This window comes from Tachypleus tridentatus, chromosome 6 (assembly GCF_004210375.1).
Source record: "Tachypleus tridentatus isolate NWPU-2018 chromosome 6, ASM421037v1, whole genome shotgun sequence".
NCBI lineage: Eukaryota > Metazoa > Arthropoda > Merostomata > Xiphosura > Limulidae > Tachypleus > Tachypleus tridentatus.
Genome location: NC_134830.1, coordinates 46,101,531 through 46,125,012, shown reverse-complemented (window position 1 = coordinate 46,125,012; position 23,482 = coordinate 46,101,531). Strand labels below are relative to the sequence as shown.

Here is a 23,482-nt window from a genome sequence, read left to right as displayed (position 1 = left end):
AGACATTTTAATTATCGTACCTTTCCTTTGTACAAGCAAGTTACGTTAAAGTACGTGCCTGTAATACCTAGAATATATACCAAAAACTTGACATCAGGTAAAAGCTTTTGACTTCTATTTGCTCAGTCCTCGCTAATGCTTTGAGCAAGACTCAAAAACTCAGTTAACAGCCTAAATGTTTGTTTTTTAACAGCGCAGTTTGCTTTTTTCGTACGGGTAAATTTGCTTCAAACGAGAGTGTTGACCATTTTAGTGTTAATTGAAATATATAACAGTAATAGATGTAAGATGTTATTTAATATTTGAATAATTGCATTCAAAAAGACAAGTTGGTAAAGGTTTGTTATTCCTTCTTACCTGGTCGCACCATGCGAATGATCCCTCCGCTGAGTTTACCCAGATTTACATGTCTTTCTCAGACTTACAACAATAAAATATCGATTCCCTTCGATGGACGGCATGAATTTAGACCACTGTGTAGGTTTGAATAAGAAAACAGCAGTAACAACCACAAGAATGTCAACAACAAACGTAACTCAGTACATTTGTGTACTATGTCACTGTCTACTTTACTCAAGTGAGGTTAGTCTATACCAGGGGTTCCCAACCTTTTGGCACTCGCGACCCCTTACCTAAAAGTTTGAAACCCATGTGACCCCCTACTTAGGGCTTACTATCAGCAGCTTAATTTTTCTTTTATTTTCTGTGAAGGAGAGGGAAAAAAACATCTAAAAAATATATTTAAAAATTCTGTAATTATTTATTAGCAAATTAAATCACATTGGTCCAACCTGAATTCACAAAAAAGAACATATATTTTTTAAAATAATATTAACACAGATTTGAACAGCTATCCAACCCAACTAGTGAGATGCCTGATGTTGCATTTTAGCAGCAAGCTTTGAAATTCGTGGCCGAGCGTTTGTTAGAGCCAGTCTCATGTCATCTCCAACATCCAATCTGTTCCTGTTCTTTGTTTTTATATTGACAAGAGTGGAAAATCCTGCCTTACACAAGTAGATAGAAGCAAATGGAACAAGGACACGTAAAGCTATCATGCTGACTTTGGAGTATGACTGATACATAGCGCACCAGAACTGAGTCACGGATTTCACCTTGAAGAGATTACGAGCTGAAGAGTCGTTCCTTAGATCCAGAAATTCATCTTGGATATCATCTGGGGTGCTGGATACATCAAGTTCAGTACAAAATGGGTTCCTTACCAGGGCCTCCTGTTCCTGTGATAGCTCAGGGAAGTAACGCTCGACTTCCTTTTCTAGAGACTGAAGATGTTCGGTAATCTCATCCTTGAGGAACTGATCCAGTTGAATCTGAGACTCATCCGTCACTCCACAAAGTTTTTCAAACATAACGATGTTTCCAAGATTGGTTTTCCGACGCCAGTTCTGCAGTTTGGAAACAAAGGCCCGAAGACTATCTTGAAAAGGAGAACATTTGTTTCCCTTCCTTGAAGCTTCAAATTGAGCTTGTTCAGCTGGTCAAAAATGTCGGCTAGGTACGCAACCCTTTTATTCCATGCTTCATCTTCGAAGTGAGCTACAAGATCTTTCCTTTCTTGAGTCTCCAGGAATAGCTTTATTTCATCTTTCATTTCAAAGACACGATTAATAACGTTTCCTTTCGACAACCAACGTACTGCTGTATAGAAGAGAAGGACTTCGTGGTCAGCATTCATGTCTTTGCATAGTTCTTTGAATAGGCGAGTGTTGAGTGCTTGAGTCTTCACATAATTTACAATTTTGATTACAGATTCAAGCACTTCCTGCAGAGAGGCAGGAAGAGTCTTACTGGCGAGAGCATATCGGTGAATCATGCAGTGGATGCCCTTTGCTTGAGGTGCTAGCTTCTTCACTCTCGACTGGAATCCTGATTTTGATCCCAGCATAGCCGGTGCCCCATCCGTACAAACCCCACACACGTTTTTCCATTAAAGATTTTCATCTTGAAAAAAAGTTGAAACTTTTTCCATGACTTCATCAGCTTTTGTTGTGGTTTCAAGTGCACTGCAAAATAAGAATTCGTCTTTGATGTCACCTGAATTAATGTATCTCACGAAAACAAGCAACTGAGAACATGAACTTACATCTGTTGACTCGTCGAGCTGAAAGGAGAACAAAGGGGATCCCTTGATTTCAGTCAAAACCTGTTCCTTCACATCCATAGACATTTTAGAAATGCGCCTCTGTATAGTATTATTTGACAGGGATACTTGCTGCATCTTCTTTGCACTGGCTTCTCCAAGAATAAGATTTATTGCTTTCATCATGCATGGTTTAAGAAGTGTTTCTCCAATCGTTTGAGGCTTTTTTTGTTTAGCAATTTCGAATGCAATCTCATATGAAGCTTCCACTACGGCTGCACTCTGCTGCTGAAACGACCCACTTCTATCGATTCTTTGGCTTTTAAGACACCGTTCATGCCGTTTGAAGAAATCCAAACCCTTCTTTGCGTGTTCTGGATGTTTCGTCTCGAGATGACGCTTGAGTTTTGATGGTTTCATTGACCCTGCACTCAGGACAACATGGCACAAAACACACTGTGGTTTCTCGATGCCGTCGTTGGCGAGCACAGTGGTGAAGCCAATGTTGAGGTAGCATTCTGAGTATCTGCGCCGTTTAGCCATGGACACAACTCACCTCTACTGCTTACTTATCTCCTTGTTAAAATAAAATAAAAATGTTAAATAATGAACGCTTTGGCAACTATAGATCTTACAGTGACTACTTGTGGGGGGTGCAGGTAGAGTAATGATGGGGTAAGTATTGGGAGGGAAGGGAGCGTGGCCAGTCGCGCGATTCGTCATCCACCAATCAGCAACGGACATGTGACTCACGTGTCGACAGCGAGCACACACACACTTAATCACAGCTAAACAGACACACAAGCATACGTACATGCGCGTGCACTCACTAGTACACACATACATACAGTTGCAGACACATACACATTCACAAGGCATATTCACTCACAGGCACGCATACATACACCCATAATAGCACCGAATGACATTGAACTAACGTAGCACACGTTTTGCTTTGCACCGAAACAAAAAAAATGTAAGAGCAGGAAAATGTAATTGATGAAATAAAATTAATGTTATCCCAAGCTACTTCTAACAAGGCTACGCGACTCCCCTGCCAAGGCTTTGCGACCCCCCTGCCAAGGCTTCGTGACTTCCTGGGGGTCGCGACCCACCGGTTGGGAACCCCTGGTCTATACGTTACAACAGAGGGTTAGTTTGATTGTCATTAATTTACGTTTCTCTGGTTTAACACCAGAATGTTGCAGGTAGCAACATCAACTGATGATGGATGTATTATTTCCTACTTAAAATCCAAAACTGGGTAACTTATTAATTCAATTTTGAAAATGTTTGTTTGGTAATTAAGCACAAAGCTACACACTAGGTTTTCTGTGCTCTGCCCACCACGCGTATCGACATTCGGTTTCTAGTGTAAGTTCATAGGTATGCTATTGTGCCACTAGGGAGCGCAGGTTAAAGACCATTAACGAGACCGAAACACTGTACAGTTCTAAGTTGTTGAATATTAAATATTCAGTTATCTTTAACATTCATTATTATTAAACCAAAGTAACTTACGAGAAAAAGGTCACAACAGAGATATAACAAAATCGTATCTAAAATCCGAATCTAAAGAACCGGACGTATACATGTAGTATAGCAGTAACAACTTTATATTGTGCGAAGTTAAAAAAGAAATATTCTACCATTTTTTGTGTTATGGCATTGAAAATTACATGCTAATTATTTCACGAATTACGTGATTTTTGTAACTTTCGAAAACATGAACCAATTGTTTCCTTAACACCGGACATGAATACGTTTTAGCTATCTTACAAATGCAAACTAATATATTTTTATTTAGGTCTCTATTATCCAAATATATTGTTCATATGCTCCAAACTAATGCATTGTTATGTAAGTATCTTTACTATCACAATGTATTGTTCATATGCTCCAAACTAATGCATTGATATGTAAGTATCTTTACTATCACAATGTATTGTTCATATGCTCCAAAATAATGCATTGTTATGTAAGTATCTTTACTATCACAATGTATTGTTGATATGATCCAAACTAATGCATTGTTATGTAAGTATTTTTACTATCATAATGTATTGTTGATATGATCCAAACTAATGCATTGTTATGTAAGTATCTTTACTATCATAGTGTATTGTTGATATGATCCAAACTAATGCATTGTTATGTAAGCATCTTCACTATCATAATGTATTGTTGATATGATCCAAACTAATGCATTGTTATGTAAGTCTTTTTATCGTCAAAATGTGCTATTTGTGACTAGATTTTCTTGCCTTTGAATAAAATGTGTTAGAGTAAAATATATATTATTATTCTCACAAATTCAAGGCATGCTGTAGTGTGTGTATATAAGTGGTAATGGAACAATCAAAGTCATATGACCACAGTACTGGAACCGCTATATAAATAAATTACAATAATAGATAGTTTACAATATCAATAAATTTATTGGTCACAAAAGATATGTAAATTACATGACGCTGAAAAATTATGTTTTATACCTCGAATGGTTATCATAAATTTGACTCGAATAAAACATATTCTGTAAAATAGTGTAAAATTAGCCCCCATTAGCACATTGGAACGTCTACGGACTCACATCGCTAGAAACCGGCTTCTGATATCTGTGGTGAGCAGAGTACAAGAAAGCACATTGTGCAACTTTGTGTATAATTCCAAACAAAGAAAGTATAAAATTATAAAAAAATTAAACAAAACAAAATGCGAACAGTTACTGAATGTTGTTTCTGCATTCGTGTTTGCCCAAAGTTATTTATTTGATTATGTTGTTTACAATCATAGAACAGGTCAATAACGATAAAAGTAATATTAGAATAATTAAAGACACGCGATTCATGATGAATAAGAATATAAGTTACAGTAAATGACGTAGAAGCTATCTTCCTTTCAATAGCAAGTAACAACCTGATAAAACCTTGTTGCAGAAGGTCACAGAGTGAATTTAATCAAAATTATTTGAATAGTTAAAAAGATGTTCTTCGTCAAAGAAAAGTGAAAATACACAAATGCCTGTTATTCTACTTAATTACTAGTTCTCTTCTGAAAGTTGAAAGTCACATAATAAACTGCAGTAAAAACACAAGGTTATGTTGTGCTTTTACCACAAAATTAAGTTGATTATCTGCTCTCTGCCTACCAAGGGAAATTGAACATCGGATTTTTGCGTTCTAAGCCGGCAAACTTACCATTGGCCCTCTGGGATTACAAACAGACAAAATAAATGGCTTTCTTATCTGCGGATGCCACAGCACTGTGTTTATATTTGCTGGTCATTAACTAATATCTCATGTCATTACTGCAAGAGGGTAGACAAAATAATAGCAACCAAACTACATGGTCTGGGGCTCTAGGTGTACACGTATATTTATTTATTTAAAGTATACAACGTTACTGAATAATTAATTATACTTAAATTGAATCGTTACAAATTATAAGTAAAACATACAAACACACACATATATATTCTGAATAAATATTTTTATAGATGATTTAGGCAAATAATTCACAATGAAACGAAACGAAAATGAGCAACAACTGTTTGGATCCAGGTAACAACTGCTTGGATTAGAGTAATAACTATCTGAATCAGGATGACAATTGCAGAAAAGGTTTAAAATCTACAAAGGCTTTCCAAAGATTGCCCACTTTAGTTTTGTCTCATTTCACTAAAACTGTAAACTTCTGAATTGATAAAAATGAAAAATTTCATAATCTCCTTCGGAGTTAACATTAAAAATTAGTTTTCTATTTTTTTTCGGGTGTGGGAAGGGGGTAACTATCAATGTTTATTTAAACGCTGTACGAATTAGCTAACGTTTAGTTCCTCATCAAACAAGTTTAAAAGATTAGAGTTCCATGTGGGATGAGAAATCCGTAGGTCCTTCTGTTTCCTGGGCCTGTCTGGAAGTGGTAAATGTTTCAGTGACTGGATCCGGAGTCTGTTGCAGGAAGATGTCTGGAATATAAGGCAGGGAAAGTTGTTAAGCAAGGAGAAAAAGTTGATGAAAGCATTTAACATGTAAACACGTAAAAATGAAATAAAATCAATTGATTAATAATCAGTATACATGTGTTAAAAGACGGGTGTAAATTTAGATTATCACACTTAAAGAGTTCTTCAGTTCCAACATAACTGATACAAACAAATATGTAAAATAATTTCACTTTAAAATTATCACACAGATAATCGTGTGTGCCCCTATAATCCACCCTGTCTTGGACATACGAAAAGTGTATTATTTTAAATAATTCATTCGCACTTTCACGTAAATTAATTATAGCTTCATATTCTTATCTCGGTGATTTAAATAAATTTAGTTCGTTATTTTGCCACGCCACACATGTGTTATCTGTGCTCTACACATCGTGGGTGTCGAAACCATGTTTTTAATGACATAAGTCCCCAGAGTTATTCCTAAGCCATTGAGGAGGATAACCTCATATAAATATTTTAACGTTCAGAACAGCTGTTTTGGGTATTAACATTTTTACTGATAAGGAGAGAACAACACCTTCCTAGGTCTTTCCTAAGAAGATGTCCTAGGAAAGTTGAAATGTTGTTCTCTCCTTATCAATGAAAGTGTTAATATCCATACCAGTCGTTCTGAGATACATTTTTATTGCAAGTGAGTTTCTCGTCATCAAGGATCAAAGAAATATTTTAACCGTTATTTGTTGACTTTTTCAAATGGATGTATACTAATTATAGTCCATTAACGGAATTTCAATAAAAACTACTATAAAATAGAATATATATATATAACTTAACTCTATATATGTCACTTATTATTTTATTAACAATTTTTATAATACTAAAATAATATTTATCCTGGTTTGGGTCTATTGTGATGCAGATAGGTTACGTTGTGAAATAACAGAACTAAATTCAGGCAACCAAATTATACTCTTGAATGGCTTTAATAATAATTTCATAATCATTTCGTAAATAAAATATGAAATTTTATTCACACTCAATAAGGTTTTGTTGTTGTAATCAAGCGACAACAACACCGAATTTCAGTAATTTATATCTATTTACTTACAAATAGCAACAAAATTAACTGGTTTATAGAATACTCAACAAACCTGTATCATCAGAAACCTGAACTCGAGCCGATGAATAACTGTCGTCCTTCGCTTCCATGCTGTCCTCGCGACGTTCGTACTTATCCATTCCTGTATGTTCCCGGATGTTGACGGCTTCTTGTTCCATGCGCTTCAGGTAGTTAAAGTCTGGTTGCAAAGGTTTCCATTTCCCTTCCGGTAGATGTCCTGATTACAACGTGAATATAAACACGTAAAGTCATTAACAGAAGATTAAAAGTTCGAACATTTAAGCCTTATAATGATAAATGTAAACAACTTAACAGTAAATTTCTCCAACTTTTCTTTGAAACTTACTATTTCTTATGGGAACACAACAAACTAGAACGTCTGGTAATTCTAGGACTTTTTCTTCTTAGCTGCGGATATCACTCTAACCTTTTCTTACACTTCACTTAGTTGTTCTCATTTTATCCATGATGAAGAAATGTCCATCTTCCAAATGCGCTTGATTTATATGGTTTTGTGTTTTTGTGTGTTTTTTATTTACGCGTGTCTGAATAAAAACATTTTGGTGTCATTGAATTTTTTTTGTTACAAGTAAAATGTATCGGGACAAATGACGACTTCCTAAAACATTGAAATGTTCAAACATTTAACTTTTCTGTTCAACCACTGATCGAAAAATAAGGGGTATAACAAAGCACACAATCATATATTCTACTAGGGTGATAATAATTAGAAAACAATACCTACCATACAGAGTACAGGTACCGAAAGAAAAAAAAACACACACACAAAACAACACGACCTGTTAATTACCGATAATTTTGTTTTAATCAAACATAAAAAAAACACGACAGAGAGAAGTCTGATATGAAATGTTTATACCCTTACCTGTAATTTCAATCTGACTATTGCTCACAAGAGAAAACCAGTTTTCTAATTCTTCGTTACTATAGGAGTTGTTAGGGTGCATGTAGAATACATTCTATACACGAAAAAACAAACACTTTATAAATATTTGTTTTGTAATAGAGAAGTTTATAGTTTTATTAAAAATACAAGGAACACTTATCAAGATTTACAATATAACTAACTGAGAAATATAAATTTAAGGAATAGCAGTTCTTATGAGTGTAGTTCATAGATCAGTACCAGTTCTTATGAGTGTAGTACATATACCACTAGCAGTTCTTTTGAATGTAGCACATAAATCAGTTTCTTTGTTTCAATTTAATATATATTTAGAAATGTATGTAACTTACACTGCTAAATGTGCATTACGTAAATCCTGCCTATTCTCTAAATCTGTAGAAGATTCTCGAGAGTAAGAATCAACAATATACGTTTTACGAAAGCACAAGCTTACCTTCGAATATTGTCGGGCCAACTGAGCTTTCTAGAACTTCGTCTAAAGTTTATAAATCGACGCGGTAAAAGACAGTTTTAGAATACTGTTAATTTACTACAGTCAGTATACTATAAGCCTCATAATCCGTAATTGTGATAAACGTTTATTAATCGAAAAACTACAAATATTTGTTATAACTATTGATAATAGTTATTATAAATTGTTTTTTTTTTAATATTAAAATATTTTTGTGTTAAGAAAGGAAATTGTGCGTGTAAATCTTGTTGGCAAATATAATAAACTGAATAAATATTGACATTTAATTAACTTCTAAATTAAAATTTCCTGTAATATGTAGCGTACGTAACATAATAAGTCGGAAACTCGTCGGAATAAATTATAATACGTAACAAACTTAAAGACTGGTAGCAATTCTCATGATGTAGCACATAAACCAGTAGCAGAATGCTACTTGTAATGATTACTGTGTATTCGGCGAATAAAAATGGTGAAAGATAGTATGTTAAAACAGAAAGTTTAAAAATGGATAAAGTAAAATCTATATAAGATAAAAACGTAGTAGTAACAGTATATATGAGAAATTAACATCAGCTGAACGTTGAGAGCATCCACAAAACAATGAGGTAAAAATATCTTAAAATGTAATCTAAAACGTGCAAAGACAAAATAACCAAAACTTGTTACAAAACCTAATTAATCATGAATGGTGTTAAAATCTATTTAGATATTAAAAGGTGAAACTTATATATATAGTTGCATAACATATATATTAATATTTTCGATCGTTTTACTACAAAATATTTCGTTAAACGTCTAGACAAAGCTTTCACTTTTACTGAATAAATATCAGTGCAGTGACTAAGGACACAGACTTGTTCATATTACGGTTTTAAGGTTTACAAACGGATACCTGAGAACTGTTATTACTAAGGGGTGGCACTTATGTTTATAGACTCCTCACCTCTTTGTAATTGATGACAGTTAGGACTGGCAATATTTCTTTTTGTGTCACATTATAGTTCTTCAGGAAGGCGACACCAACATCAGATTCACTAAGGGGGTAAAATACAAAAACCTTGTCATATCTATTTGAATACAACATTAACAACAACCAATGCTTTAATACTAAACGTGTTAATAATTATCTCAAAATGTTAAATTATGTTCTAATATTATAGCAATAATAATGCAGTAAAGATGGGTTCAGATATAAAGAAATCATTTGTTGTTTTCTTCTAGTACCTTAAATTATCGCAGTACCGCAAGTTGTTTTTTCGTTAAGATTCTGACCTCCGGAGGGTCAGCTGTAACGTTGAAGTCTTACAACGCTGAAATACGTGGCTCAGTTCCTCACGGTGGACAGAGAGCACTAAGTCCATTGTGTAGTAGTAGTTTTGAGTATAGAACAGCAGTAATCGTTATGGTTTATAGTATGTCACTGACATCCTACAAAGTGTCTCACGTTGTTTCCAGTACTCAGCCTTTTGTTAATTCCTATTATAAAATGTCTAACATATTTTTATTCGACACAGAAATCAACAGTACGGTCATACAACTATGAGATCATATTTTCTGAATATTGTACGGTCATACAACTGTTAGATCATATTTTCTGAATATTTAACCATAAACCAACATTCTGTTGCTCTACTTCTGTTATTTATTTATGCCAGAACCCTCTTGTCAGCTCCGATTGTAAGATATCTAACATTTCCGTCCGTTGAATAGCCTAGTTGTTTTGCGCCATTAAAACACCAAACCAACCAACCAACCACTGAACTTAACCTTACACAAGGCTACTTTTATAGAACAATAAGCACTCGTAATAACACGATAACGAAGGCTTTGTGCATCCAACAATTTAAACACGAGTAACATTTGATTATTTCATAGATTTCTCTAATTATCTTGTTGCATTTCTCTTCAAATTAAAGTTAACACTGAAATTTCAATTATTTTTTGTAGATCAGAATAAATTATAATTTATTTACGGTATACAAACGTAGGCTAAATCTCGAAGACTGTACGTTAACCACTATTTATTATAGGAGAAATTCACGTTCAATTCTGCAATTCTGAAGTATAGCTAAGTTAATATTTATACCTTAATGTGTTACGTACGTATTACAGAATGTCACTTAGTTAAGACGCATGTCCCACCTCTAGCACAGCGGTTATGTCTGCGGGCTTATAACGCTAAAAACCTGGTTTCGATATCCGTGGTGGTCAGAGCCCTCATAACCCATTGTGTAGCTTTGGGCTTAACTTTAAAAAAATAATAAGACGCAGGATTTGACAAATATTTAAACTTTCTAAAAAAAAGAACGAAAGTCAGTGATTATGATTCGTTTTATAATTTTTCTCTCGTATTTCACGCAAAACTATACAAGAAAGACAATTTCAAGAAGTAAAATGCTGTAAACAAGTGTTTACTATTTCAGTAAACATTCCTTACAGGAGGAACACAAGAAAAACTTTTGTTTTTTTACCTGTCCAGCCAGGATAAAGATATCTGCTTTAGTTGTCGCTGTTCGAATGCCAACTTTGAAAATATCTGTTCTTCTCGTAATATCTGTGCTGTAGACCCAACCAAGATAGCGAGTGGTCTGTTTAGCTGACGTAAAGCCACATAAGTCAAGTCGTTCACCTCTGGCTGTAGAGTGAACAAACAAATCAATCAACTCACACGCGCAAAAACAGGGTGAAAGAAAGCTGAATTTTTTGTTTTGAATTTCGTGCAAAGCTACAAGAGGGCTATCTGTACTAGTCGTCCATAATTTAGCAGTGTAAGACTAAAGGGAAGGCAGCTAGTCATCACCACCCACTGCCAACTCTTGGGCTACTCTTTTACCAACGAATAGCGGGATTGACCGCACTTTATAACCATCCGCGGCTGAAAGGAGGAGCATATTTGGTGGGACGGGGATTCGAACTTGTGACCCTCAGATTGCAAGTCGAGAGTCCTAACCACCTGGCGAAGCCGGGCCAAAAACCGAATTTAACCAATTGAAATGTTAGTAATAAATTCGAGAGAGTATTGTTATACTCTTTAACACTTATCAAAGTGAATACGAATATGACTACATTTAAATCAGCCTGGAGAAACGTATAACTTTATATGTAGCATATCTGATAATAGTAACAAAGACCTGAATATCATGCGAAGTGTTCCGTTGTAAAAACAACTGAGCCTAAAGCATTTCGGTTTGTTCTTGAATTTCGCGCAAAGCTACACAAGGGATATCTGCGCTAGCCGTCCCTAATTTAGCAGTGTAAGACTAAAGGGAAGGCAGCTAGTCATCATCACCCACCACCAACTCTTGGGCCACTCTTTTATCAACGAATAGTGGGATTGACAGTAACATTATAACGTCCCCTCAGCTGAAAGGGCGAGCATGTTTAGTACAACGAGGATTCGAACCCGCGACTCTCGGCCATGTCGGGCCTAAAACATTTCGGCTAAATATAAAACTTTTCTGTTTATAATTTCTTTGATGTTAGGTCCAACTGAAAAAAAACACACCAAAATTTACGCCGTATTTAGTGGCAATTAAAAAAAAACTGAACTGAACTGAAATACATTTGAATTATTCTTTCTATCATACAAACAATAGTGTCTAACTTACAGCAATGTTGTTTGTTCGTTTTTCAAAGAAAGTAGAATAACAATGCCAAATAAGAAGTTTACTCTGAATCAATATGCCTACAAACAGTGGAAACTGAAATTCCTGGTTCAGTGCTTGTTTATTGAGAAGCACAATAAATTTCGCGTTTCCTTCCATAATGTAAAAACGTGACAGATAAGCTCAGAATACATAATGTAAAAACGTGACAGATAAGCTCAGAATACATAATGTAAAAACGTGACAGATAAGCTCAGAATACATAATGTAAAAACGTGACAGACATGCTCAGAATATATAATGTAAAAACGTGACAGATAAGCTCAGAAAACAAAATGTAAAAACGTGACAGATAAGCTCAGAATACATAATGTAAAAACGTGACAGACATGCTCAGAATACATAATGTAAAAACGTGACAGATAAGCTCACAGATAAGCTCAGAAAACAAAATGTAAAAACGTGACAGATAAGCTCAGAATACATAATGTAAAAACGTGACAGATAAGCTCAGAATACATAATGTAAAAACGTGACAGACATGCTCATAATACATAATGTAAAAACGTGACAGATAAGCTCAAAAAACATAATGTAAAAACGTGACAGATAAGCTCAGAATACATAATGTAAAAACGTGACAGATAAGCTCAGAAAACAAAATGTAAAAACGGGACAGATAAGCTCAGAATACATAATGTAAAAACGTGACAGATAAGCTCAGAATACATAATGTAAAAACGTTACAAATAAGCTCAGAATACAACATATAAGGGAAAACAAATGATTTAAGAGAAGACAATTAACTAGCTGTTTATATTTAGGTTTGCGAAAAGATCGCATGGATAATTTTACGAGATTCATACAATGTTCTTTAAATAATAGCGATGTTTCTCTACAATAATTAACAAAAGTGAGTTTAAATACTAATACCGTTTTGTACATTTTTAAATAATGCTTAAATCAAACGTTAAAAACTCACAATATGCTTAAATGGGGGAAAAACGAGTTGAACGATTTCCACATCATGTTTACGACTGTATTCTTACTCTAATCGTAAATATCAAAGTTTTATTCTTACTCTGACTGTACGAAAGTGAAAGTTCTATTCTCTCTCATTTTTACTTTGGTTGTATGAATCTCTGAATCTAAACTGAAAAAAAACGAACAGAAATAATTCGTGATGGTTACAACTATCTATTTTATTCTTCTATTTTAAAAATAGAACTTTTAAAGATTTTACAAACTTTATATTGACCTTGAAATAAAACGAAAACAACAGTGCGTAAATTAGCTTGAGGTTTACACTCGTATTCACTATGTGAATATAAGTAAAACTCTACTATATTTACAACTAAGACCAAACTAATATCGATGTTTTATTGTTTCAAAATACTTTAATTTTCATAAGAAAAACCAAACCAAACAAAAAACCCTTTTAATTTTCCACATTAGCTACATGACGGTGTTTGGTTTGTTTAGTATTCACCATTTGCTCAGGTGTATTTGTGAAAGCTTGAAACAGGGGTATATATTGTGATACAAATTATTACACTTTTGAAATTCTGACTTTTTGATATACTTAATAAAAAACAGCCATAAAATTAAAAAAAACTCGGCTATAAACTTGGGTCAATGTTAAGCCTGTTTTATGTTAAGTGTTTTTGAGATTATATTTTGAAGTGTCATTTACAACAATGAAAAGAAACTTTCAAAGACGTACTGAAAATCATCCTAAGTCCCTTCTCGTTTATTAACGAACTTAAATAATTACAAAGATGTTTCCGAGTGAAATTCATCGTGTATACACAAACAAGCAACTTACAAAAATAGGCACACTTTCTTCTTGTATAAACTTCTCTAAACTAGTACAATCACTGAAGTCCCATGAGACGACGGTGACGTTCTTCTGTTTGTCGTTTCTTCTGGTCACCATGACAAAAGGAATACTTACACTATACTTCCTTCCCCTAGATGGTAAAATAAACATTAAGCATTTTCCGGAGTGTTGTTTCTACATTTTAAAAGTGATATATTTCATTGGTTTGTATAAACCTATAGTAGCAGTAAACGTGCATACCTATTACAATGTGTAAGTGTACAAACGTTAGTAGCCACAAAACAATGAAGTGAGAAATATTAAAATAGCACAATTAAATTGAAATACGTGCATACATCAAACATGGAGAAATAAAATATTGTCAAAAAACCTACAAGATGCGAATCAATATTTTCGTTAAACTTCCATTAATCGTTTGTTACTTTAATAATTTTTATTTAAAAATGTCCAGACAATTTAACTGGAGAAACAAAAGTTAACCATCAGTGTTTTGACGAACGAATTATGAAAAGACAGGATTCTTACCACACTTTAAAATGATTTCACCCTTTTCAATAGCTAGCATGCACAGACCGTAAAGTTTGATTTTCACAAACACGAGGTTTTGGCCATATTGCCAAGCAACATGCGCGCTATTTCAGCTGCACGTCAAAAGTATTTCCGTGATTATAAAAGAATCATACAAGGCACACGAAACACCAATAGTTTGTAAAGATTAACAATTTTGTGTACTTACACAGCTTCTGCAACATCACCTACTACACTGGCAAACGGAAACTGTCCCCGAAGCTCCTCACCAACCTGTCTGTAGATCCCGAGGGCTATAAATTATCAAAATATCATTCCAAACCTGAATCATATTACAATAGCCTGAGGTAAACGTAAATTTATTTCAAAAATGTGTTTAACTATGGTGTAGAACTGGTATTTGCTAATTTAAGCTCTTAAAAAAATTAAAACACAAAAACAACTTCAATATAGTTATAAGTTATTTTGTTCTTCCTTATACATAAACTAATGACTCAGTAATTTGTTCAGTCTATTATTGAAATATTCTAATCCGATCAAAATACTTTCGATCAATGTAACTGACCATATTCTGTTGAAAGTTGATATCTGGTATTTTCAATGTGAGCAACATACGACATGTGTGTTAACTGTTCACCAGAAGAGGGCTAACGACTCTTCAGAGAAGGGAAACTAATGAAAAGTTTGTGACACATGGGCTAGTTGCTCACTAGTGACGGGCAGCCAGCGGACAACACTCACCGACTACCTCACTACTATTAATCGAACAGCAAATTGTTGTTTATACTTAAGCACAAAGTATACAATGGTCTATCTGTACTCTGCCCAACATAGGCATCGAAACCCAGTTTCTATCGTTATAAGTCCGCAGACACTTCGCTGTGCCACTGGGAGGGAGATTATTGTCTTAGTGAGCAATATCTTCCGCATATGTAAATTCGGAACCTGTTCAGCAGTATTTAGCCGTTCGGACCTTGGGCCTTTAGATTTACAGCCTTAAGCGAAATTCCGTCTGAAAGACTTGGTAATTCTATCTTCACGAGCCCTAAAGTTTCTAATTTTTAAACCGTTCAAATAAGCCTCTAAAGTTTAATAAATAGTCCTAAAAAAATTCCTATATACATATAAAGGTATATGTATCTCTTAAGTATTTTGTGACGTCAATCTCACGATGAGGAGTTTCTAAATATTTATATAAATAACTGATAGTTCCCTGGATGTGTGTGGGTAAGAAAACCAGTTCGGGGCCAGTGAGTTTTTTTTAATGTCAATGAACAAATTTGAAATAAAAAGTTTTCTTCCTCGAAAGCGTGTAACCAAAACAACAATACGTTCATTATTATCATTTACTCGGCACGAAGAAAGACAGTATTAAGTAACCTTCAACAATTAACAGTTTATAGCATTGTTTCGTTTGTTTTGTTTTTGAATTTCGCGCAAAGCTACTCGAGGGCTATCTGTGTTAGCCGACAATAGTTTAGCAGTGTAAGAAGACTAGAGAGAAGGCAACTAGTCATCACCACCCACCACCAACTCTTGAGCTACTCTTTAATTAACGAATAGTGGGATTGACCGTAACATTATAACGTCCCCACGGCTGAAAGGACGAGTATGTTTGGTGCGACGGGGATTGGAACCTGCGACCCTCAGATTACGAGTCGAACGCCTTAACCAACCTGGCTATGCCGGACGCATTGTTTCGTAATACCCTTTTTATAGTCTGTTGGTGTCCTTATAATTCTGCACTCGGTTGATTCGAAGGCAAGCAATTTACATTTGGAAACAATAATAAAATTATTAATATATATAAAACTCCATTAAACAATATTCCCCAGTGGCTTAGCGGTAAGTCTAGTGGCTTAAGATGATAAAAGCCGAGTTTCGATACCCGATATTGGCACATATATCCCTTTGTATAACTTTGTGCATAGCTATAAACAAACATTCAAGCGCGTGGTTGCATAATTAGATGCGAAGTAAATAAATATTGTAAAACACGCTCTCAAACAGTGAATATATATTTTTTCTCCACAGTTCTGACTTCAGACTGATTTACTCTATTTAAGCCACTTTTTACCGTCACCCCACTATTCGTTGGTAAAAGAGTAGCCCAAGAGTTGGCGGTGAGTGTTGATGACTAGCTGCCTTCCCTCTAGTCTTTCACGGCTAAATTAGACTTTGTTTGTTTGTTTGTTTTCGAATTTCGCACAAAGCTACTCGAGGGCTATCTGTGCTAGCCGTCCCTAATTTAGCAGTGTAAGATTAGAGGGAAGGCAGCTAGTCATCAACACTCACCGCCAACTCTTGGGCTACTCTTTTACCAACAAATAGTGGGATTGACCGTCACATTATAACGCCCCCACGGCTGGTAGGGCGAGCATGTTTGGCGCGACGTGGATGCGAACCCGCAACCCTCGGATTACGAGTCGCACGCCTTACGCGCTTGGCCATGCCGGGCCAAATTAGAGACGGTTAGCGTAGGTTGTCCTCATGTAGCTTCGCGCGAAATTCAAAATAAAGAGACTCACTGTTCACGTAAGTGTTTCAGCTTACTAAGTACGTACATGTCTCAATTCTGACTTACTATTGACATAAACGTTCGGGTTTTGACTCACTAATCACGTAAATTTCTTAGCTGTGACTTTGTACACGTCTGAGGTGCAATTACGATATCAAAAGGAAAAACTAATTTAAAACTTACTTTCAATCACTGAAAAGGTTTTCAAGATTACATATTATCACTTCGACATTCAAGCTTCATTCACTCCTTACCTTTTTCTCTTTTGTTTATTTGTTGTTAAACACAAAGCCACGGCCCGGCATGGCCTGGTAGTTGAGGTACTACACAACCGTGGGTTGTGGGTTCGAATTCCCGTCACACCAAACATGCTCGCCCTTTAAGCCGTGATAATCCTACGATCAATCCCACTATTCGTTGGTAAAAGAGTAGCCCAAGAGTTGGCGGCGGGTGTTGATGACTAGCTACTTTCTCTTTAATCTTACACTGCTAAATGAGGGACGGCTAGCGCAGATAGCCCTCGAATAGCGTTGCGCAAAATTCAAAACGAACCAATCCACAAAGTCACACCATTTGTGTTCTGCTTACTGCGGGTAGCGATCCACCGGCAGGGGCTTTACAATTTAAATGATGAATAAAAATTAATTAATAATAAGAAAATTCCATTTTTCATTTATTTGCAATATGCCAATAAACAGTAATACTTCAGAAAACATTACCTTCACACGAATAGTTTGAAAATCCTCCCAAAATAATCACATTCAAGTTCCTGGTGAACTGAAATGGTTCTTCTCCTTTCATAAATGTCTCAACTTCTTTATCTGTTTCTAACTTGACGGAACTTCCTTGTTTGAAGCTACAAATGCACATGAAAAAAATGTCAAAATGAATAATTATAATCATAAATCCACTGTTATAAACAGATTATGTAATACCGACTATTTCAGACAACATTTACCATTCTTAGAACTTATGGTTTCAATTATTAAAAGTGTTTACATAAAAACTTTTGATAAATGTACTTTAAATTAGATTTCTACCAGATTTGACCTTATGAGTCAAATAACAGTGAAAACTTTCAGTAACATCAAGACTAAGAAGTCTGACTCATAAAGTGATGGCCTGGTGAGATGGTTGACACATTAAGTAAGCAATAAGACAGCACACTTTGACGCATAAGAATAAAACTAAAACGTTGCGCAGTAAATACAAATCAGGTAGAAAGAAATATCGCTTTTCAACCGTAGGAGTTAAACCACATCAACCACAGTTACTTGTATTCTTTTCTTACAAGTACCTATCTATGTATCTTTTTTTACTACCCTCTCGTTTATCTATCAATCTATCGAAAAAACAACTCTTACACCAGCTGTGAATTCAACAATATGTTCTACTAAATAGGCAATTCCTACACCAGCTGTGAATTCAACAATATGCTCCAATAAATAAACAACTATTACTCCAGCTGTGAATTCAACAATATGCTCTGATAAATAAACAACTTTTACACCAGCTGTGAATTCAACAAAATATTCTAATACATAAACAACTCCTACATCAGCTGTGAATTCAACAATATATTATAATAAATAAACAACTCCTACATCAGCTGTGAATTCAACAATATGTTCTAATAAATAAACAATTCTTACACCAGCTGTGAATTCAACAATATGTTCTAATAAATAAACAACTCTTACACCAGCTATGAATTCAACAATATCTTCTAATAAATAAACAATTCCTACACCAGCTGTGAATTCAACAATATATTCTAATACATAAACAATTCCTACACCAGCTGTGAATTCAACAATATATTCTAATACATAAGCAACTCCTACATCAACTGTGAATTCAACAATATATTCTAATAAATAAACAATTCTTACACCAGCTGTGAATTCAACAACATATTCTAATAAATAAACAACTCCTACACCAGCTATGAATTCAACAATATGTTCTAATAAATACACAACTCCTACACCAGCTGTGAATTCAACAATATATTCTAATATATAAGCAACTCCTACATCAGCTGTGAATTCAACAATATATTCTAATACATAAACAACTCCTACATCAGCTGTGAATTCAACAATATATTCTAATAAATAAACAACTTCTACACCAGCTAGGAATTCAACAATGTTCTAATAAATAAACAATTCTTACACCAGCTGTGAATTCAACAATATGTTCTAATAACTAAACAACTCCTTCACCAGCTGTGAATTCAACAATATGTTCTAATAACTAAACAACTCCTTCACCAGCTGTGAATTCAACAACATGTTCTAATGAATAAACAACTCCTACACCAGCTATGAATTCAACAATATCTTCTAATAAATAAACATTTCCTACACCAGCTGTGAATTCAACAATATATTCTAATATATAAACTCCCACACCAGCTGTGAATTCAACAACATATTCTAATAAATAAACAACTCCTACATCAGCTGTGAATTCAACAATATATTCTAATACATAAATATCTCCTACATCTGCTGTGAATTCAACAATATATTCCAATAAATAAACAACTTCTACACCAGCTATGAATTCAACAATGTTCTAATAAATAAACAATTCCTACACCAGCTGTGAATTCAACAATATATTCTAATACATAAACAATTCCTACACCAGCTGTGAATTCAACAATATATTCTAATACATAAACAACTCCTACATCAGCTGTGAATTCAACAATATGTTCTAATAAATAAACAATTCTTACACCAGCTGTGAATTCAACAATATGTTCTAATAACTAAAGAACTCCTTTACCAGCTGTGAATTCAACAATATGTTCTAATAAATAAACAATTCCTACACCAGCTGTAAATTCAACAATATATTCTAATACATAAACAATTCTTACATTAGCTGTGAATTCAACAATATATTCTAATACATAAACAACTCCTACATCAGCTGTGAATTCAACGATATATTCTAATAAATAAACAACTTCTACACCAGCTATGAATTCAACAATGTTCTAATAAATAAACAATTTCTACACCAGCTATGAATTCAACAATGTTCTAATAAATAAACAATTCCTACACCAGCTAGGAATTCAACAATATGTTCTAATAACTAAACAACTCCTTCACCAGCTGTAAATTCAACAATATGTTCTAATAAATAAACAACTCCTACACCAGCTGTGAATTCAACAATATGCTATAATAAATAAACAATTCCTTCTCCAGCTGGTAATTCAACAATATGTTATGATAAATAAACGATTTCTTCTCCAGTACTGTATTCTATAGAATGTTATGATAAATAAACAATTCCTTCCCCAGTACTGTATTCTATAGAATGTTATGATAAATAAACAATTCCTTCTCCAGTACTATATTCTATAGAATGTTATGATAAATAAAGAATTCCTACATCAGCAGCGTGTTCCATAGCATATTCTCATCAAACATTCCTTTATAAGTGATTGGCTGTTTTTCTTTCTGGTAGAGTCGAATCGTTGGATATTGGGTAATGTTGTGATTGTGGCAAATATCCGTCCAATCAAAACAGTTTACCCTAGCGAGGAGGTTGAGTTCTCCCTCAAATCTAACAGCGAGACGAGCAAACATATGTAGAACAATCAAGCTTTCTGGATCCCCTTGCAAAAGATAAAAAAGAACCATCATACTTAGCTTCCATTATTCATACTCTAACTTTTTCCCTGCCCGTCATAAAGTTGGAAATGAAAATTAAGATTAACCTTCTTGACCAAACCTCTCTCAGATGTCTGGGTATAGACGTTTAAGTGCAATTAGGTTTTGAATATTTATTTGTGGTATGTGTACTTATACCGATGTACTACAATTAAAGCATTTCTATACGTTATTTAAAACACAATAATATTTTGTAAGCGTTTATATTGTTTATATATTTAAAAGCGGCTGGTATGAGTAGAGAAAGCACTATGTAGAGGAGCGAACAACGTTTCAACCTTCTTCGGTCATCGTCAGGCTCACAAAGAAAGAAATGGTTACTGACTACATGTTTGAAGGCGGTTGTGTAATTGAGTGTAGGAATGTAGAGGGCGTGCTTAGATGTTGGATTATTAATATTGGTATAAAGGTGTTTCTTTGTATTGGTTTATTTTGGACTTGAGTTGTTGAATGAGTAAGATTTCTTTAATTTTGCGTTTGTTTATATTTGTTTCTTTATTTAGTATTTGGGTGTTTTATATGGTTATGTTGTGTTTATTTGATTTGAAGTGTTCGAAAACGTGTGAAGGTGACTTTTTGTGTTCTTTGAATCTGGTTTCCATTTTTCTACTTGTTTCTCCAATATAGAAGTCGTGGCAGTTATCACATTGTATTTTATAAATAATGTTGGTGTGGTGTTTATCAGCATAGTTTTTACATAGTATAGACCTTAATTTTGTGCCTGGTTTTTGAATAAATTTGGTATTAATCGGAATGTTGCGATTTGTTGCAAGTTTTTGCCAAATGTTGGTTATTTTACTGCTAATGTCGGGAATATATGGTATGTAGCAGTATATGGTTTCGTGATTTTTTAAATGACGGTGTATATTTACTTTTGTTGGTTGATTTTGCTTTTTGTTTAGGTGTGTGCGTATAATGTTTTCTACGGTTTATGGAGGAAACTTGTTGATGTTGATGAAGTATTGTTTTATTTTGTTTAATTCGTCGTTAATTTTATCTGGTGAGCATAGTTTTATGGCTGTGTTTATTTGGTTTTATTAGTATGTCGAGTTTTTGTTTTGTTTCAACATAGTTTTATGGCTGTGTTTATTTGGTTTATTAGTGTGTTGAGTTTTTATTTTGTTTCATGTGTTGAGTCCCAAGGAATGTATAGTCCAGTATGGGTGATTTTTCGGTGGATTCTGTTTTAAATTGCGTATCGGTTCTTGTAATTTTGAGGTTAAGAAATGATATTTGATTGTTTTCTTCCTGTTTACACGTGAAGTTAATGTTGGGATGTATAGAGTTAATGTTATTGAAAAAATTAAGTGTGTGTTCTGTAATTGTGAATCCCGTGGGTTTTCTCGTCATTACAGATTATACTAGCTTCAAACGTTAGCTGGTGGTAAGTTAATAGGTTCCGACAGAATGTAGAGATAATTCAGAAGGACAACGTACTGTCATGTTAATAGTGACGCATGGGACTGTTTATTTACAATAATTCCAGGATTCCCTAAAGTTCAAATAATGATTCGATTAAAATATTTTCTTTCTGACTTTATATAATCAGGCCAGAAAGGGAATTTCGACTACGAAATGATTTCTGAACAGAGTCGATGTTTGACATATGTCAAATTAAAAGTTGGTTGCTACAGCAGTTCGAATTAATTCAAATTTTAATTTCTGTGTTGAGTTCCAAATGGATCATATTACGAGTTTACGTATTTAAACAATAAATATGACTTATTATATGACAAAGCACTGTACTTTGTCTTTGGATAAAATCGAAAACGAGACACGAAAGCGTAAGCGAATAAGAAAACGAAAATACCGTCAATTATGAATTTGTTGAATTCAAACATGTATTTAATAATTTATAGTTTTAGACTTTTTTAAATTATATTTCAAAAGAGCGTGTCTAGGATTTTAAAACAACTGCTTAAAATAGTTATCCTTCCACGAAAGCGTTAATTCTTTACGTAAGAACTTACAATCCACGTAAAATATCACCATAGCAACGGGTAAATCTTCTAGTAGATTTGGCATCGTTTTGTCGGTGAAGGCTCTGATGTTGGTGACGTTAGGATCCCCGATACGTCTGAGGGTTAAAGCAACAGGATCATCTTGGTTGAGCAGAACTATGGAGAAATAAAGGAAGTTTTCAAATGAATTACTTTTATGATAATTGTGGTTTCTTTCCGCAAATGTTATTAAACTAAATTTTAATATTTGAGAAAGAGCCACTTTCGACTGACAATGTAACACAAATCACTGTCTGAGTTTATCCTAATTTTTGAAGCATCGGACTGCTCAATTAAAATAATTTCAGGACCCCCTTCAGATCAAATAATGATTTAAACAAAACAATATCTTGCTGACTGTCAGATGTTATAGACTATTTACTATAGGTATTATTAATTTATTTATTTTGTGTTTATAACTCAATGATGCCAAGATTATCGAAATTTCTAGAAGGCCTAAATCAGGAACGTATAAATAGCTGTGTTCAGACCAGCGGAAACAAGAATATAAAGAACAAAAATTACAGTCACATAAAAGAGAAAATCGGTCAGTGATAAATTAAAAGTAAAGTCCGTCGTTGGAGGAAAGGTCTAAGAGTTGGTGTGTTGGACTGAAATTAACATTTTGAAAGAGATAAGGAGAATAATTTGTCTCGTCTTGTGGACTTTGACGAAAATGCAGACGATTTTTTTTTTCTGAAGTTCAGGTTACAACTGCAATAACTCAAAGACAATAAGTGAACC

General features: G+C 34.2%; 1 protein-coding gene across 1 annotated transcript in view; it reads right to left on the bottom strand.

The window, feature by feature from the left end:
* Positions 1–4,514: 4,514 nt before the first annotated feature.
* Positions 4,515–23,482, bottom strand: part of LOC143252387 (thioredoxin domain-containing protein 16-like) — a 41,463-nt gene continuing 22,495 nt past the window's right edge. Inside the window, exons 11-20 of the mRNA XM_076504402.1 lie at positions 22,709–22,855; positions 20,458–20,683; positions 17,760–17,896; positions 14,731–14,815; positions 13,980–14,124; positions 11,021–11,184; positions 9,493–9,583; positions 8,054–8,147; positions 7,199–7,384; positions 4,515–6,068 (exon numbers count right to left, since the gene is read on the bottom strand). Of these exons, the coding sequence (XP_076360517.1) occupies positions 5,959–6,068; positions 7,199–7,384; positions 8,054–8,147; positions 9,493–9,583; positions 11,021–11,184; positions 13,980–14,124; positions 14,731–14,815; positions 17,760–17,896; positions 20,458–20,683; positions 22,709–22,855 (1,385 nt within the window). The 3' untranslated portion in view covers positions 4,515–5,958. The remainder of the gene's footprint in view (positions 6,069–7,198; positions 7,385–8,053; positions 8,148–9,492; positions 9,584–11,020; positions 11,185–13,979; positions 14,125–14,730; positions 14,816–17,759; positions 17,897–20,457; positions 20,684–22,708; positions 22,856–23,482) is intronic.